The 19,167-nt window shown below is 42.4% G+C and overlaps 1 protein-coding gene across 4 annotated transcripts; it reads right to left on the bottom strand.

The window, feature by feature from the left end:
- Positions 1 to 346: 346 nt before the first annotated feature.
- Positions 347 to 18,628, bottom strand: kdm5c (lysine demethylase 5C). 4 transcript variants are annotated; one of them, XM_030422638.1, is made up of 29 exons: positions 18,246 to 18,628; positions 16,526 to 16,673; positions 15,897 to 15,974; positions 15,681 to 15,803; positions 15,389 to 15,559; positions 15,120 to 15,254; positions 12,870 to 12,926; positions 9,614 to 9,737; positions 9,236 to 9,540; positions 8,474 to 8,632; positions 8,253 to 8,372; positions 7,990 to 8,148; positions 7,054 to 7,235; positions 6,760 to 6,922; positions 6,552 to 6,671; positions 6,270 to 6,464; positions 5,922 to 6,103; positions 5,687 to 5,811; positions 5,434 to 5,581; positions 5,270 to 5,360; positions 4,772 to 5,154; positions 4,511 to 4,649; positions 4,199 to 4,378; positions 3,983 to 4,111; positions 3,097 to 3,846; positions 2,918 to 2,960; positions 2,622 to 2,821; positions 1,528 to 1,716; positions 347 to 1,432 (listed from the first exon to the last, which is right to left on the bottom strand). In XM_030422638.1, the coding sequence occupies exons 2-29, from the start codon at positions 16,667 to 16,669 to the stop codon at positions 1,424 to 1,426; spliced, it is 4,803 nt and encodes a 1,600-aa protein (XP_030278498.1). In that variant the 5' UTR covers positions 16,670 to 16,673; positions 18,246 to 18,628; the 3' UTR covers positions 347 to 1,423. The 4 variants fall into 4 exon arrangements, with proteins under 4 accessions (XP_030278498.1, XP_030278499.1, XP_030278500.1 ...); XM_030422639.1 differs by having other exon boundaries at positions 9,236 to 9,522; positions 18,246 to 18,627; XM_030422640.1 differs by lacking the exon at positions 12,870 to 12,926 and having other exon boundaries at positions 18,246 to 18,627.
- Between the last annotated feature and the right edge of the window lie 539 nt (positions 18,629 to 19,167).

Here is a 19,167-nt window from a genome sequence, read left to right as displayed (position 1 = left end):
CACAAAGCAAGATGAAACAACATAAAAGACGTGACGACGCTCAAGTTCAGCTAGCTTCGCACAGATGTGGTTGGTGGAAATGTCCTGCAGAGGGATACTTTTTGATATTATACTTTTGAGGACACTTCAGAGCCTGTACCTTCTTACTTTTACTGGAGTAAAGGAGTTCAATTAATACTTCTACTTTTACAGGAGTCTTTTTTTACACAAACATCTGTATCTATACTTAAAGTAAAAAATGTTGGTCACCTTTGGGCTGGACCTAATTAAAGGGGGACTGTTGAACCTTGGCGGAGGTATGCACTCTAGTAAGGACTTTCAAGGAGAGAAATAATGAGTCAACATATCCTAAACAATTCTAAACCTTTATTTTTCTAACAAGAGTGAAAAGAAATAAAGGCAACATTAAAATGAAAAGTTTATACACAAACTCACGACAACTGCGTGTCTGCAATATCAATAATAATAATAATAATAATAATATAATTTCAACTCAAGAAACAAAATAAATTGTGACAAAGTGAGTTACAGTGAAGTTACCTTAATTTGCAAAGAGAAAGAGAAGGAAGGGAGGGAGAAAAAGAGGTTGAATTGAGTAGGAGTAAAACATGGAGTCAAAAAGGATGGGTGCTTAAAAAAAAGAAAGGAAAGAAAAAAGGCATCGAGGGGAAGGAAGGAAGGAAAAAAAAGACGAAGCCAAGAGGTACAGATATCCATTTTGGGAAAGTAGCACCAAAAACATGAATGCCTGTTTTTAACACTTCCCAAAATTTAAACAGTTTAGTCAATATGCATTTCCCCTCAAAACAGCATCAAAACACAAGATTCAATACAACTAAAAAAAAAATACAAGTGTAACCACGGTGCTGTTGTCTAGGATCAGCTGTCACAACCCTCTGCTGTACCTCAGCTTCAGGATTCATGTCCCAACAGAACTGTCTAAGTAAACCCATAGCTTATCCAACTCCGGTGAGTGAAAGGAAACTGCAATCGCCGGCACTGAATTAGGCTTCGGCTGAACTAGCATTTAATACAGTTGGGATAACATAGCATACTGACTGACCTCAGAGACGCTCCGGTCTCGGTAAGTCCAACACGATCTCTATATGTTCACAGGAAAAATGGGTCCAGGGGAAGGCGGGGTGGTCTATAAAGTTTGGGTAAGACAACGAGTCTGAACAAAATCTTTGATGGGTGAGTTATGGCTGAGTGTCGGATGAGACAGTGGAGTGTAGAAGAAGAGTCATCACTCTGTTAGTGTCTGAATAAATGAATGAGGGATGGGGGGGGGGATGTAGGGTATCAGGGGAGGGAGGGAGGGAGGGATGTCCCGCATCTTTCTATAACTTGACACTGTCTCCTGGCACAGAACGCTCTTTCCTTTTTCGACTCTGCCGATTAAACAGCTCCAGCGTTGACTTCATCACAAAATCTGTCAAAAAGGAAAAAAATGTTAAAATGTTTATCTCAAAGAAACTTTCATTTGCACATATTTGAGTTTCCAGAAACTGAAAGAAAAGCAAGTACCTCTGGACTGGTCTGGGTCGGTAAGTGAGGGGAGCGGCTGAGGCTGAGGGGACATGTTTTCTTTGACTCCGAGGCATCCAGTGACCGTTCTCTCGCCCCATCCCCGCTGCCACCTCTGTGGTTCTTCCTCTTCCTTTTGGACTCCTTGGCTCGTCCACGGCCGGTTCGCCTCTGCTCTTCAAGCTCAATCTTAAAGAGAAAGAGAGGAAGAGAGGACAAGAATATTAGACAAGTTGGACAAACAAATACAACTGATGTAGCAAGGCAATAAACACATCAAATTTCCTTGATTCCTACAAAAAGAAGAGCATTTGAAACAGCACTGAAACTATACCCACACCACTGAAGAGCTGAAATTCTTGCAAAATCTGATCAGAAAACTGCATCCAATTGATTAAATCAGACTTTTCAACAGACTATTGGAAGATGAGTAGTTAATCACATTTCAGGGGATACTGTCAGTCACAGAAGCGTGTGATCTTGTACGACAGGCATCCTGTGGAATTTTTTTGTAATCACTATAGAGCCATGTTTTCATGTGTGGTTTGTTTGATCTTCTGCAGGTGCACACAGGTGACATTACACACATTTATACCAACAGTTTAACGCTGCTCGACTCAATCAATCCATCAATGCGCCAGAACAGAAGCAGACTCAAAATGTAAATTACAGAAGTTAATGATTAATCGATTAATCAAAATTAAAAATGGAACTGATTAAAAACACTATTAGAGATGAACTGATTAACGAGTGCTAAAGCAGCTGACAATTAAAGAATCTGCTTAACATTTGATACACTAATGTAATGTAATGTAAACTACGAACGTTTTCAAAAGTTATGCTTGCAAGAAAGCTCCACAGGTCACCTTTAATCAAGTTTCCAATATTCTTTATCGGGTGCAATAGATTTTTTTTTCAATCAAAGTAACTTGATACCAAAATGTAAAAGGTCTCGTGTTGTTGTTGAAGATGTAGCTATTTATTGTTTAGGTTACTTTGTTCGAATGTACCTTTCAAGATTTCAAGATTTGGATATTGTTTCATTTATTGTTTTATATTTGTCATTAAACACCTCATGTCATTACTTTGCTGACCTGAATGAGCGTGTGCAATGTTTCTCTGGGTGGAACAGAGGCGGCTTGCAGGACTCTGTGGATGAGGAGTGTCTGGTCCAGCGACACCTCCAGCAGATCTCCCTCCAGCTGCAGCGCCTCCAGTTGCACCCTGGTGGCTGGTGAGAGCTCCACTACCTGGCCTTTTAGAGAGGGCAGCAGGGGCAGCAGTAACCCCACACCTGGAGAGCCAGCAGACAGAAAATGTTGTCAGGACTGGCATCTGTGGGACAAGTCCACTTTAAATGTTACTTTGGACTTTCAGCACACCATCTTACCTGTAACATTAGACTTCTTGCCGACGCCATTTTCACATCCAGCCTGTGGGCGAAATGCAAACACAAAACAGGCAGGTTGGATACAGTATGAAAGAATCAATGAAGGAATATCGGATAGAATGTATTATTTATATTCAGTCAGCTTGAGGCAGAACAAAGAGTCAGAACATGGTGTTAACCTGAGTGCCGTTGCTTTCCTTGGCGTTCTTCCTGGGGGATTCCTCTGTCAGATCAATGACTCCATCCTCTCCCTCCCCTCCCTCGGAGTCCGATAACACAATCACCGAGCTCCCCTCTGTCCCCTTTTCTGTTTCTTCCTCTTTCTCACGACGGAGAGTCTTTTTGAGTTCTTGCAGCCTCTCAAACGCCCGCTGCAGTTCTGGCGTCTCCAGCGCCTCCTTGGCTCGGCCCTGCCAGTTGATGGCCCTCTCTGTGAGACACTGCAGTGCTTCTCCTTCAGGCAGACGCACCGGCAGCCTCTGCAGGGCAACAAGTAACGCCAGGATAGTCTCCAGGCGTGGGCGCCGTGACCGCTGGCATCGCGGACACAAGAAGCGCGAGTCCCAGTCCCACCAACAGAGGGGGTTCACGGGTGGTCCCGAGGAGGGGAGCAGGGAGGGGAAAGGAACGCAGCCACCGTGGAACCAGTCCTTACACAGATGGCAGCGGAGTTGAGGGGTACGTGGCTGAGCGGCGCACACACACACCGACTGAGGAGGGGTGGTGCAGGTGTGGTTGCTGTTGCCGTTCTCTTTTAGAGAGTTCTCTGAGTGACTGGATGTGTCCGTCTCCATGGCACCGTCCCACCTCCCGTTCTCCTTGTCCTCCTTGTAACTTGCAGTGTTATGTCCAGACTTACACATGTTCAACGTCTGTAGCCTCAGTAGTGCCTCCTTCTCCTGATGCTCCCCTTCTTTGAAAGCCATCACCTGGAGACAGGGCACACAAATTCAGTCTCGCATACACAGCAACTATTTATGAATGAAACACACACACACCCAAAAACACCAGAACTTAATCTTAAGAGAGATTAAAAATAGACAAAGACATGCTCAATAAACTCACAATAGCTGCAGGGTCCCTCAAGTCCTGAGCAGAGAGGCCCAGTGTGTTGGTATCAGAGTCCTCTAGTGGCTCATCCAACGGCTCTGACTCATCTCGCCTCTCTCTCCTTTTTGCACACGGACATAATACCTGCAGGGCAACACTGGACTTTAATGCATGCTCTCAGTTTTAGTTTCTAATTCTAAAATAATTACATTTTTCCTTGGAGTTACCCACCTCTAACAGACTGTGCGGACTGCTTTTCTTCAGGAAGGTCTTGCTGGCCTTGTCCCTCCAGGAGTGAGCGCTAGCTACCTGCAGTTCCAGCTGTCTTAGCTCCTCCATGAAGACCGGCAAGTCCCTCCCAATAGCCACCAGGCCCTCGAGGTCATCCAGACATGGGTAATGCTCCCCATTCTGAAACAAACAAATGAATGAGTGCTTATTTCTCCAATTCTAGGTATGTCATTTAATTACAAATCACAATACTACAGAGGGGGGAGAATAAATGAAGCTTTTCTAAAAAAAAAAACCAAATGTTTTTTGTACCTGGATTTCCTCAAGGTCGGTTACCCAGGCCCGTGCTCGAGTGAGGCAGCCCTGCAGAGCCTGAATGTTGGGCAGCTTAACTGGAATAAGCTGGGCCTCATTTACTATTGCCTCCAGGGTAGAGAGGGGGTGCTTTTGCCTGGGGGAGAAAAAACCATAAAGTCATTTTGCAACAGGACAAACAGGTTGTGAAAATTCTGACAATCCCTGCGGCAGGTGAAGTTCTAGAGAAACATTTATGAGTTGTCTTGTTAGTCTTACCTCTGTTCGAGGCAGATCTGTGCCTTCTCCTCCCAGCGTTCTGCAATCGTGAGCAGCTCCTGAAGCTCTGCCATGGCAGTCTCAACAGACACACTTTGGGGTACGTTGCAGCCCGCTTCCATCAGGTTCCTTAACACCTCCAGTGTCACCTCCTGCCTTTCCCCTCCTACGGTGCCTAAGGTGCGCCTCACGTCTGCCAGCCAATGGCCTTGCTCCTTTAAGCCCTGAAGTAAATTACACTCTGGAACAATAACAGGCAGCTTGGCCCCCTGCTCCAACAAAGTCTGCAACTGCTCAGGTGGTGGGGAGTCCCTCCTCCAGTTCTTGTCGTTGACCAGCTCTTGAGCCTGGCTCTGGAAATCCTCCACTGTCCGCAGAACCGCCTTGAAAATCAGATGGCAAAGAAGTAAACCACAACTGCACAAAAAATAATCAAACAAAAAAATGTCTGAAATCTGAGAAACTACAAGTTTGTTGCTCAGTGACAGAACCTCTCACCTGCACTTCCTCCAACTGGGTCATCACACAGGGCAGGTTTTGCATCGTCTCTACTACAGATTTCAGCTCTGCCAAAGTCATCTTAGTCTCACTGAAAGAGAGAACTGTGTAAGTGCATGCAACTGAACAGTTCATGTAGATGATACATTTGTGTTCCATCCTACCTGGTCTTTGAGTCACTGAGGAGTTCAGTACTGGTCCGCTGGCAGTGTTCGATGTCTTTCAGAACAGTGTTGAGCTTCCGAAGGAGTTCGTTGTCGGGAAACTTTTTCTCTGTCGCTTCTGCCTTCAGCAACTCCAGGTCTTCAATTCCTGCAATGCAACAATACTTTTTATCTGTACAATATCTTTAAAAAGATCAACATTTTTCTGTTGCTTGCTGATGTTTAAGGGATTCATATTTTGTGTTTCTCTCACCTATCTTGTTTCCCTCTTCCTGCTCAAGTGCCTCCTTTACTCTGTTGGCCCAGTAATCAAAGGACTCAGACCGAACCTTTAATCGGTGTAACATGCCTAACAACTCATCCAGGGTATATCTGTACCTGCAAAGTAAAAGGGGAACAGACAATTAGAAAGACAATAGCATTTTCTATTGAAAGACTGCTGTAATATTATGGGTAAATGCACCCACAACTACACAAGAGATAAATACCTGAGGTAGAGTTTGTCAGTGGGGCAGTTGCAAAGATCCTGAGTGTGATAGAGACACACCAGATGCTCTGGACAGTTTGAGCAGGCCAGAGCAGAAAGGAAGCATGTGGTCTTACATTTATCGCACTGTCTCTCGTCATCAGGCAGCAGCTCAAATGCCTCACGCTCTGCTTCAGTAATGCCCTGCAGGTACAACATACAGAGTTTATAAGTCAAGTTGCCCCAAATTCTAAGAACATTATAACATCAGACTAATTCAGCAGTAGCACGGTATCAAACGGCATAAAATGAAGGAATGGATGAAAAATACAAACAAACCATCCCAAGGTCTATGGATCTGAACACTTACCCTTTCCATCAGACTTTTGCGCAGCTTCCGCTCCTCCTGAACAATAATGAACATTTCCCGGTGTGTGGCTGCAGCCAGATTGAGGTCTAGTTTCTCTGGGCTGGCAGCCATTTTACAGGTGAGCTCCTCGTGGGAGAACACACAATACCTCCTCAGACGCCGGTAATGCTCAATGCAGGAACGTCCGGCAGGCAGCTGAGAGGGAGAGAAGGAGGGATGTTGATTACGCATTACTGTGGACCAAGTGCAATGATCCGAGATAGAAAGTGTGAATGGACGTACCCAGTCTGCAGTGCAGAAGTTAACGGCTTCAGCAAAGTTATATCCCTGATTGAAGCCGCTGTGGTAGGCTCTGGGGAAGGTGATGACGAACTCTCCAGCACACTGGTTGGTACGTACAACCTGCCAATCAGAAACGCTGAGCTCAATCAAAGAGAACTTTTCAACACACCGAACTTCTGCTTTGTGCATGTGTGTTTATGTGACTGACCGGTACACCATGAGACATGAGGATATTGGGGTTCATGATGGTGACCAGCTGGTGCAGGAGGTCGGGTTGATACTCAAACAGCTCTGGCGTCAGCTTCTTCATCACCTCCTCAAGACGCTCAGCTGCTACAGATGGAACCCCGTACCAAGTCTTTGGTTCACCCCTGGAAAAAACAGTCAGGAAGAAGTGAAGAACACAGAAGGAGCTTTATAGTTTTTCATATTTTATGTTATAAGCCTCTGACTACAATATAAGACTAAATCCAAAACAATAAACAAAAAAAGGGCTCATTACCAGTGCAGGTAGTTGATGGAGTAGCTCCAGTGATCCTCAATGTGCCAGCAGAAAGCTGAGAACACCATACCGACATAAAGCCAGGGCACCTTCATCCCAGAGATGTCTCCATTGATGTGACACAGGAGGGACTGCTCCAGCACGGGCATCACGTTCAAGTTCCAGCCACTGCGGGCGTATTCCTGAACAACAGAGGAAAACTGAAAATCAGCACTGGACTGTGATTATAAAAAAGCTGCTAAATAACTTGCACATATCATCTAAACTGGGAAAATTATGATATCAATAACTTTTGATCAAATACGCAACTCCATTCTAAATTACAGGTAACACATAAAGTCACGTGGTAAAGGTCTTGTCTAGGGTTGGGCTTTGTCTGGATTTTATCAATTCTAATTTAAATTCTATTTAATGTGATTTCCTGTTTTAATTGATTGACCTACTTATGTGCATTAAAATAAATTCCAGATTAGTTTTCAGCAGATTTGGGGTTTGGTCTCTTAAGGTTAGGCCTTTAAAAACAACGTTCGTTTCAACTCACTGCTGGAGAGAAGACAGAGCATGAAAGTGCAGCTGGCTCTGTATCAATACTGCAGAGTGAGTTTTGAAACCATTTCAAATATTCAGAAACTGAGGAACTGAGAGTGTCAGCCAACAGAGTTTAGTCATAAATGTTCTGATTCTTTTCATAGGTACTCCATCATCTCAACCAAACACCTACTTATCTCCATGACAGCCAAAGAACGTTACTACAAGTAGCAAACTCACAGTTCTCTCATTTACTGCTGAATGTAACCAAAACTGTGCAGTTATCCAAAATGTATTTTTTCGACATATAATCACAAACCGGATGCTGCTGCCCTCCCTCCAACAATAACGACTATTCATGCAAAAGATTTCATAAAAGGTTACAGAGGAAAACAATGATGTGCGTACCTCCTCTTCCTTCGTGAGCTTCCTCTTTCCATTGTTCATAGGGAAGCCGCTGCCAAACTCTTTGGAGTGTATGTCCGCTCCGTACTCTACCGTCACGTCTTCCTCGATACTGCTGACTAACCTCCAGAACTCTCTCTCCACAAGCTCAGTAGGAACCATCTACATCAACAACGACACACAGGCTAGAGATTAGTCTCTCCCATTATCACCGTGAGGGGAGAGTGATAATCAATAGGTGATACATTTTGTGTGAGGGCACTCACATGGACAGGCATGTTGAAGTAATCGGCTTTGAAGGCATCTGCCATTTCTCCAAAGCTCTGCAAACTGTATTCTCGTGTAGCCTGTTCAAAGCCAAATGCTTCTGCAGGTTTCTTGCACTCCTAATTTAAAAAGCAGGAAAATCAAGAAGATTAGTCATACGGATAAAAATGAATCCCCGTGAGTATTAATGACACAAGTGCTTTAAAACATCTTTACTTACCTCTGCCACACACTTAGGGCATCGCCAGTTGCCTTTGGGAGGATCGGTGAGTGGGGGGAGTAAACAGTAGGTGTGGTAGTTATCATCGCAGCCATCGCACAGCAGGAGTTTCTCGTCATCATCTCCCCGACCACACATCCGACACACAAAAGAATCCACCTTTGAAAAAGCATAAAACATTGACTAAAGGGCTTTGACCCGGACAAACGTGGCTCACTTTTGACTGGAGAGGCCGCCGCGATTCCCTATGACGCACTGACCAGATCAAATTTGGGGGGAAAAAAGGAAATCCAATTGTGAGGGAAATAGTGAGTCCTAATCAATTTCAAAGACAAAATCCTGCATTCCTAAGTAAAGTGCATTGTGTTTGCAGCCGTGTGGAATCATTAGACTTCTTATGGTAGTTTGAGAGTAAATTGTGTTATCAGAGTTTGTGTTTGGAGCCGGTTCACAGGTCCTGGAAGATATTATTTGGGTTTATTCTAAATGAACAATTCATGGTGACCTCTGATGCCTTGAATCACCACACCAAAGTGACAGTATTTCACAATCTGAAGATGAGATTCAACAACCAACTGTCTCCAGAATCATTCCACCATTACACAATTTAAGACATGAATTGGCTTCATGTTTGATGTGAACAGTATATCAAGGGGAATTATTTTCACCAGAGAGACTAAAACATTTTCCCGATAACAAAAATGGCAGATACCCGATAACAGGAGCCATGTTTGCTCTGGGTGCATCCTTATGTCTACTTACACACTGTGGGTTGTTGATGTTGCGTCTCAGCCTCATGGTCATTTTTGTACATGGTTTATCAGACTCATCTTCCTCATCATCATTCTCTTTCCCATCTTTTTCCTCTGGTTCTTCTTTCTTCACCTCTGTCTTCACAGTGACACTGGGGGGAGGCGGTTGGGGGCTCGATGTGCTCCCGTCACTCTGCTTCTCTTGAGACGCCAGTGGCTCTGCTTTGACTGAGGTATCACCAGGAGCAGGAGCAGGAGACACGTTCTCCTTGATGGTCAGTGTTTGAGGCAGCTCATCTATAGCAAGAGCAGGGACTGTTCACATATCAGACAAGCATTTATTATTTATCTATTTTTTTAAATGCAGGTGGCAGGACATGGCCCTTACCTTTCTTCCGCATGCCTTTGTCCCTTGCCACCAGTCCAAGTCCCATCATCTTAGGCCCAGCGCCGTAGATCTGTAGCTTCTTCAGTTCTGGGTTCTTCTCTATGTCTTCCTCCGTTGGTTCAGGCTGCAGATCAAAGTACATCTTTGTCACGAAAGCACAAGATGGACTACAACTACTCTCCAAAACACACAGAGCAAAGCAAGGGTCTAAGCCAAACAGTAAAACCATGAGAGCATAGAAATGCACCGCAAGAGGGAATTGTGCCTTGTTAGAAAGTAAGGAAAAGTTAGCCTACATCACAGTGAAAGCTTAAAAAGGTTAAGACCCACCACCAGAAGACACAGTCACCAGAAGTTGCAAGCATACAGTTATTATATAGATTATTATCTAAAGTTGATTATTAGAATTCAAGAAAAGAGTACAGTAAGTTAAAAGCAAAAGATTAGGCTGACATTTGTCATGAAGTTTTTCTGAAATTCTCTTTGGTAATAAGGCTTAATAGAGAAAGATTCACACATCACAACATGCACAAGCTATTTATAAACACTGTTTTATCAGTTTTTTGTTTTCTTTACTTGGGCTGGAAGTATTACCATTAGCCGTTTCTGGGGAATTATAACCACTGAGCAGGGCTTAAGAAATAGCTGTAGTTTGGACATTTTTTCTGCCCATTATCTCCGTCTGGCAGACTTTTGCGTCTTTGGTCTTGACCATGTCCAGTAAGCTTTTTCTTGTGTGTGTATGGCTTTTATACTCCCAGTCTGTCTCCGGCTGCTCTCGTAGCAAACTGGAGAGGCTGATCTGCTGTCAGTTCCACATACAAACACAAAATTGTACATACATTTTGTTGTCAGAGTTGTTTTCTGTTCCCTGTTCACATTTCAAACTTTTCTAAATGCAAAAGACTGCAATGTGTCTTTGAAGTTACATCAAAAGCGACGCCTTGATTCCACCGAGCACGTCTCTATGACCTCGTGAGTGCAACTTGGTTTTGGCCTTATTATCCACCTGGCGTCATACCTCACTGGGAGCATTTCAGAAGCATGCCTGTCTGATACTTTGACCTGACTCTGATTATTTTGTCATTTCTTTCCTGATTTTGTGCTTCTAAGATGGGTGAGTAGGCTATATAGTTCAATTGTTTCTCTTTCGGCCGTTTTAATTGTGTCCGTTATCATTTCCCAGTGGAGAACTGCTTCTGGGAAGCTTCTGAAACTCACTGCCTGGTGAAACCACAAGCATTGTCTAGAAGGGCCATTATCAGCTTTGGCTGCCATCTTGTAGCGGGAAAGCAACGCAGACATACCCGGTGGAATGTGGAAAGAATACGGAATAGGCACGATTCCTTTTAGATTCAGTTTAGACTTGGACTTCGTCTCTGACACTAGAGCATTTGACATGCTTCATAATCGGATCATAATCCCATTTTCTTTTCTCACTTTCTATCTATACATCCCAAGAGGGTCTTGTTTAGAGTGAACTGCACTGGATATCTTCTTGCAACAGTAAGCTTTTGGATGTTTGGAGACATCCTGGTGAAAATCCTTTTAAAACAATCTGCTCCTTTAAACAATTGTTTTGAATCGTTCACCCAAAAAACTGAAAAACAAATGAGATTTAATGTCGCAATGAATGTGTTGTCATTTTAGACTTCATCCAATTCACGAACAAATAAACAAATATTGTTGCTCAAAGTTTACATCACTATTATCATTTGATTTTGGGCTATATTTTGAGGCGCTAGTTCTTATACGCCACATGATTGCAAACAGCGGACACAAATCAGGTGCAATCAGCAATGTGAGCGGAAACACAGTTCTTAACACCACTTCCAGTAATCAGAGAGTAGATCCAAAAAGCAGATACAAGGAGCTGCTTTCAGAGTGGCAGTTTAGTCCTTCAGTCTCAACTCTTTTGCTACTCAAGTGTGCACCAAGAAATCAGTAGTTTGTACGCAGTCAGAGCTCAACCTGTATTCCCACAAGACAATTGATGCATGCATGTTATGACAACATCGTTAAGTCCATTCATTGCACAAAAACTTAACAGATGCAACTCCATGAAAGACGGAAATCAAGACACTTTCCCGAGTAGGGTAATGGAGGAAGCGTGCTTATTTTTGACTTAAGTGCCTGTATGCAGTTGCACTCTGTTCAGTCTCCCAGGTGTAACCCTGGCTGCCTGTACATTGTTCTATACTGTATGATCTCACGCTCCTTTTCCCAGCACCTGAATTTTGTTGAACAGTGGACTCTGCGCGTGGGATGGGGATCAAAAGTGTAAGACAACAAAGCAAATCATCAGGCCTTGATGGTGAGGGGCAAGAAACAAGAAACCTGAGAGAAACTTAGAAACCATCAACAATTTTGTGTCCAAAAATCTTTTTTAAGGCTTCTTTAAGACTCCCTATATTTTAGTGTCAATCCTCAGAATATGGCGCTTCTGAAGTAAAATCCAATACTACTAGGTTCTTCTGTGTGAGTGCACTCAATAGAGAACGCATGCAGCCACACTGTTAGCTGCTTTAGCGAGTAGACAGCAAGGCATAGGAGCAGAAGTGAACAGGCACACAGACAGCCGAGCGACAAAGCACTTCAAGCCAAGTACAACCACAGAGTACAAGCATGGGTGAAAGAGAGAACGCTGGAGAGCGCTTCAGCCCAAACATCTAGAGTAGCAGAGTGTGTTTGGCAATTGGGGATAAAGTGGAAGTTGAGGGTCTACAGTGGAAGGTGCCATTTAGGAAAACTAAAACGTTAGTTCTCAACAACATTGCTACTGGGATCCAAATTTGCATACATTCACAAACTCAAGACTCAGCAATAAGTTCTGCATAAAAACTGTATTATAGCCTAAAAACGCACTCACAAGGCCTCAAAACCCTTCTGTCAATCAGGAGACTCTGTGATGTCATTTCTAATAACAGTCCTTTGGATCATGAAGAACAAACGTGTTCATTGTCTGGTTTACAAATTGAGGATAACTGATTGATTTAATAACCTGCACCAACTATTATCATAATTCCACAGAGGCTGTTTTATGGCCACAAATCCGTTACAGTCATGTGACCATTTTATGGGTTGCCACTCTCTACGGTGAGAAACTAGAGGCGCATGAATGCATGTTAATGAAATGTTTTAGTGGTTAGTTAAAATAATAAGACGAAACATCTAGACAACACCAGAGAGGGTGAGGTGGTCTAGAAAAAGAGGCGAGGGGGGGGGGGAGCGAGCTCATATGCTCAAGAGGCAGTACCGCAGAGATGAGTTGAGAGCCAGTGGTGAGAGGATGGGGGGCCAGATCCTCTGGACCCTGCAAGGGGAGACAATAACAGCAACAATAAACTAAGACAAGAGGAGAAAGGAGATGAGAGAGGAAGGGAGAGAGCCTGGAAAGAACAGAGCCAGTAGTTGGAGGAAAAATACCACTGGGACACATTATGAGACAAGGGTCACATCTGATGTTGGACCTTTATGGGTCCTACAGGAAATTTTGTGGATAGATATTAAATATTAAAAATATATTAATATTAAAAAAAAATTTTTTTCAAATTCAAAGTTTATTTTTTTGCTTAAAGCTTATAGTAAAGCTTTGGATCAAACTGCATAGGTCTGTCTTGTTCAGTTTGCATTCTGAAAGACCATGTGTTTTCAGACCATTGTGGACAAACTTCTGATAAAAACACATTTGCATACTATTTGAGACAGTATTTCTGTTATCTCGGCCCTGACCTTAAGAGTTGCTGCCAACAACTGATGGATGACTCAGCAGTTGCACCAACATTGTTTATTCTCAATGGGGAAGCTTTGGCAGCAAACAAAAATGGGTTTGGGAAGGAGTTTGGATATGAGATATCAGGGTTGGCCGATAATTTTGCCATCATGCATGACACCAAGCATAAAAAAATCCAGGTAGTGGTAAATAATAGTTAAATGTACTGGATCTTATCGTGGATATTTTGGGAAGTTAAGCTAAAATAGTATTAAATACAGTCCCATCTGGAATAATTTGAAATGTACTCGATTGTTAATAAATACATCGTCAACCCTCATGATACTGTCCTGATTAAGTTATTTAGGTAATGAGAACAAAAGAAATGATGACATTTATATTGCGTCAATCATCTCATGACATCTTTTTTCCAAAAATCTACATCAAACTTTCTTTAGTTCTGTATGTAAGTAAATATGCAAAAGAAAAAAGATGTATTACAGCATAATAAATGAATAAAGTAAAATCCACTGGCGAGCATTACGTACTCAAAGTATGATGAGTAGGTCACTAACGACCCGGGGGGGGGGGGGGGGGTTAGGGTGGGAAATGCATGTAACATGCATGTGATAACAGAATGCAGCCTGGTCCAGGAGTTGTAATGGAAACATAATGCAAATGAAATGTTTGAAATGTGGCCTGTGAAACAATTGTGTCTCTACTTGAGAGATGGAAGGAAGTAGAGCAAAGCAGACAACAAATAAGCCATGGGACGGAGAGCAAAAACAGCAGAGTTAAGCACGGCAGCATGGCAGGTTGGAGAGAAAGCAAGCTGGGATGCGTTCTGAGTGCTTTATCACAGTTTCCAGATCCTACACTGTAACCGATGCACAAGGTCACATGATAAGCACAGAGAGACAGTTAATATGACAGCATCGGACACGTTAGAGGATCATCCAACGAACGCTTGACTTTTTGTTAGCCTCTAATGATGGAAGCTCTCTTGTTATTCATTTGGCTGATCAGCAGTCAGTGGACAGTAAACCATTAAATGGTAACAAACATAAAAGACTGTCAGCCTTCTATGTTCGCTGCGCAAATCATCAAATATTTATCATCAAATAGCAAGTATGTATCTGCTCTACACCCCGAGGCGTTCAGCCCTGGAGAGAAACCTGCAGACTTTTTCAATCAACACATTAAAAAACACACTTTAGTTTGCACATTTATTAGTAACAAATGTTTGTTAAAAATGAAACTAAGCTAATAACTGCTAATAAAACAAATTGAGATAATATCATCACTGGCAAGAATTTTGATGTGTGGTTTAAATCCTGTGAGAAACCATCCCTGATGGAAGAAGAATAGGTAAAACACCCTCAATATGTTGATGTCATCCGGGTCATGGTATATCTAAGTGCTACTGGAAGGCAATAAAGCTTCAGTTCTGCTCTGAAAAAGTTGTAACGTCTTCAAGAAACTCAAGCTAGTTCAGCTGCCTCCATATAGCGCTTAAATAACAGCCTGAATAGATAAAAGTGAGTCACATGTTTGAAATGAACACCTTTAATGCAGAGCCACAACGGAAACAGAGTCGTCTTTGATGGATCAGTTGCACCAAACCCATGCAGTTTGTCGTTTTGACAAATTTTACTGTCCTCTGGTCAGGCGTATATGGAAATGTAATCCAGAGATTTATATTTAGGTGACCCAAGTACACTGAGCGTACAGTTGTTGGTCACAGAGGTATGCAAATGTATTGTATGACAAGTAGGAATAGGTACTCTCACTCACATCAGGTTGGCAGCGGTTTGCCCTGCGTCCATAACTGCTCATTTTGGATGGCTGCACAGACTGTCGCAGGGGGATGGAGTGGGGCTTGTACTCTTTATCCACATCCTCGCCATCATAGTGCTTTGGCTTGCAATGCTATAGATGACATAGAAACAGAATGTATATTAAAACATGTCCAAATAAGCTGCATGTGACTTATCATAGTAAGTGTACAATTCATCATATAATAACTACAGAAAAAGGAGACACAAGAATATGTAGGGTGATACCGGCAGGCTGGCACCAGACTGGAACATTTCAAAGGGGTAGACGATCCTCTCGTAGTGCGAGCGCAGCAGAGAACCGATGTTCTTGCCCGGAGGATAACCAAGCCTCTGGGCAACACGAGCCCAGCGGCGTTCCTTGCACACCATCTCAAAACCTCCTTCATCTGTCACGACCTGGAACAGAGAAGCACTTTTTTTAAACGACAGCCAATCATAGGCAATGAAAGAAAAACAACATCTGCTGTAAAATATTATTTTTTGAGTAGAAACTATTCATTTTATCAAATGAATTTACCCTTGACAGGCTGAAAAGATCAAGGATGCGCCTTTCAATATGTGGGATTTTCAACGAGGATGCCTGGATCTCCCAAAACCTGGCAATGCGGTCCAGGTAATTCAGCTTCACTCTGGTCTCCGCCTTAAATGAGATGCAAAAGATACAACTCGGGTTAATATGGCCCATTTCACCAACAACTTCATTCTCTCAGCAATGTACAAAGACGGAACATACCTCCAACTCGTTGAGCCTCTGGATGCGGGGTGTGAAGCGGAAGCTATCCAGCTCCACTGAAAACGGAGGCTGCCAGTCCTATTTGGAACAAAGAGATTAATCTTAAAATGTACCTTTATTGATCCCTATAAAATTACTTTCTAAAAATGCAATGTAATCCATGTAATGTAATGCTTTAGTGCATTGGTTACAAATAGATGATTTCAATGTTCATGAAAGAAGTAAAGAATGCAACTGAACATAAGTGTTAATCTTGCTACTACTTACTTATTTCACATCTTATAGATTTTTGGCTTATATAACTTATTTTTGTGCAAATAGACCACATAAATGCAACCCTGCTGTGTGATTAGTTTGGCCTTCGCAACAACACAAAAATGTTGGACTAGGAAACCCCAAGTTGACAACCAAGCTGGTTTGTGAAGCCTGCCAACTCAAAAAAAATCTGCGGAGGCATAAAAGGAAAATCTATCCATGTTGCCTCTGTGATGATTGTACAACATCTACAGGACTGAAACAGCAAGTTTGTGGACTCTTGATTTAGTACTTCTAGATTAATACTTTTCAGCCTGGTGCATGCTACACACGTTGAACTAAGGGAACATGTCCAAGCACAGGCAAATATTTACTGGTGGAGGTCGAATTTTGCAGATTCCAGACTTCTCTGCAATAGGACGTATCTTGGCGATGTAGCCGAGGGGATCCTGGAATTCCTCCCATGATGGCTCAAAAACTGGACACTCCGGAGGAGGCACAAACTCTTCACCTTCCATTGCCCTGACAAGAGGAAGACAGACGATGCAAAACAAGTTGGTGAAGTTGGGCAGAATCATTAATGGGCATGACAGCATTAACAGTACATCCTAGAAAGTGACTCATGTGTGTAAATCTTGTTTTTAATTTATAGAGAATACAAAACTCTTAACCCTGTTGAATAAAAGGATAATGTAATGCCTTCATTTTTGTTTGGCAACTTTATAAACCTCCAGATACATATTTTGTTTTTAGATTTCTGGACAGATTAATATCTATAAAAAGCAATGCACCATGCCAGCTTAATTTAATCATGAGCAAATTTAATCGAGTGTATCAGGAAGTACACAGCATATCACACAGCTACTTCAACAGGTCACGCATTTGTTTACTCTAACAAATTCATCACTTCCTGTACTAAAACATTGTAAAACTGTCAGCTTTAAATATACGGCAGTAAGTATCTCTGGATGTTTTATCGTTTATCATTTTCCCTCAAACTCTACTTAACAGACATGGGGATTCAGGGGATGAGGATTTTTTTGGTTCTTGTTGAGAACCCCTCCCCCAACACCAGACACAACAAAACAAATGCCATGCTCTGGTGAATCAACAAGACCCAAAATAGGAAAGAGGCAAAAGTTCAAAGTCATGATTTATCAGCCCCAATACAGAACACTGATCAATTGATTAAAAAGCAGAAGTAAATATAAAATGTCTGCTTGCACTTTAGCAATAAACACTACTTCCTGTAAATTGATAGACAAATCCTCTATCTACTAGCCATCCCTTGTAGGGAATACGATTAAAATAAGTACAAGTTGACGTTGGGATTTCAGTGACATGTTTCCCATCTATCTGATCCTTTATGGGCCTTCAGACAAACAATGGCGTGGAAGCCATGAACCCTAAAGGTATAGAAGGCCATGAATGCATCACCACTCGCCAGTGGGCTGGGCTACATTGATTAACAAGCTTTGGCGAGACAGATGACACAATTATTCAATTGCAGAAGCCAAACAGCCACACTTTAAGGTCGATGTTGCCTCACATGTTGTTAACATTACTCAATCACATATATAACAGTTAGCTGACAACTGTTAGCTCCTAGCCACTAAACTTGGGAAAACTGGTGTTAAAACTAACCTTACCTTCCAGCAACAGCCATAACAAGAGAAACAATGAAAATGATCGTTCGAAGTCAATCACTTATAGTACGTTAGCTAAGTGTCATTCATTTCTGTTGTTCCTGCAATCATGAAGTCTATATGTGTCTATTGTTCAGCTATCAGAGGCGACAACACCGCTTTGAGCTAACGTTAGCATTGAGGCCTCCAGTTTTTCAGCCCAGTCCCATCGTCTCCCACGGGTTTAGATAACTAGCACTAGTTAGCTAACGTTGACTGGGTGGCTGAGGAAAAAAGTCAATAACACAATCGCAAGCAAGCTAACCTACATATTCAACACGACACTAACAAACAGCTAGGTAACGTCAGGCTTGTAGTTAGATGTTATTGCAATAGTAAACGCCACATGCAGTTATATGATGATCCCTTAAAGTACACTACAATGCCCCGATGCCGTGCCGTGACTGACCGAAGACACCTCGATGTCCCGGGGTATGATAGGGCTAGCGGCCGCTCTTCCTCCTCTGTTGTTGTGATGCCTGGTGGTTAGCTAACGTTGGCCAGCTGTGCTCGGTCCAGTTGGCTAGCTATCGCTTGCTAGCAAAGTTGACCGTTTTTCAGGCTCACTACTCCATATACTCCGCTCTGTGGAACACACCGGCTCACAACAGTGACGGCAGGGGTTCGTTTGATAGTAAACGAGAGTCTCAAACTTTATCAATTATGTCGTTATCAATCATTTCCCGACCAACATCATCATTCTCCTCAGGCCATCCTATCTTTCTTGACGAGACGCCATCTTAGTTTTTTCTCACGACCGAAGCACAACCTCTTCATCTTCACACCACGTCCCGCACGTTTACTCCCTGAAAGTAGTACGCACGTACGCCACCGAGAGTAGTGTAATTACACCGAGAGCTGCCCAAGTGCAGTATTTTAATATGTAAGTGACTAAAAGGAGTAATTCAAAACAAAAACTAACTCTTCAACCGACTAAATCGTGTTTATTAACGATTAAATAAATTCCAGTTCATTTTGAAGATACGTCATGAGGCATCAAAAGAAAACGTAGTAATTTTGCGTAGCCGCTGACGTAGCGTTACGTTGTTATCTTATTCCTGCATTGTTGTGTAAGCAGCTCAATGAGTTTCATAATATAGAAGTTCAGTATGTTTTCTGGATTCATAGACAACTAGCTGTAAAATGTTTAATGCATAACTTTTGTGTTTCTTTATATTTTTTAGTGTGTTGTTTTTTATATTTCTGTTTTAACCTGTAAAGTGTCTTTGTGTACCTGAAATGCGGTATATAAAATACATGTATCATTCTTCTTCTTCTTCTTATTATTATTATTATTATTATTATTATTATTATTATTAATAAAATATTAG

This window comes from Sparus aurata, chromosome 7, assembly GCF_900880675.1.
Source record: "Sparus aurata chromosome 7, fSpaAur1.1, whole genome shotgun sequence".
NCBI classification, from domain to species: Eukaryota; Metazoa; Chordata; class Actinopteri; order Spariformes; family Sparidae; genus Sparus; species Sparus aurata.
This window is presented reverse-complemented; position numbering and strand designations above follow the sequence as displayed.

What these genes read in the sequence shown, in the direction of transcription:
- kdm5c (XM_030422638.1), bottom strand. Translation starts at nt 16,669, where the DNA reads ATGGAAGGTGAAGAGTTTGTGCCTCCTCCGGAGTGTCCAGTTTTTGAG. An exon ending in CAAAGGCATGCGGAAGAAAG is followed by an intron (nt 9,541 to 9,613) that starts GTAAGGGCCATG and finishes ATATGTGAACAG; the next exon opens with TCCCTGCTCTTGCTATAGAT. An exon ending in TCATGTCTCATGGTGTACCG is followed by an intron (nt 6,672 to 6,759) that starts GTCAGTCACATA and finishes TCTGATTGGCAG; the next exon opens with GTTGTACGTACCAACCAGTG.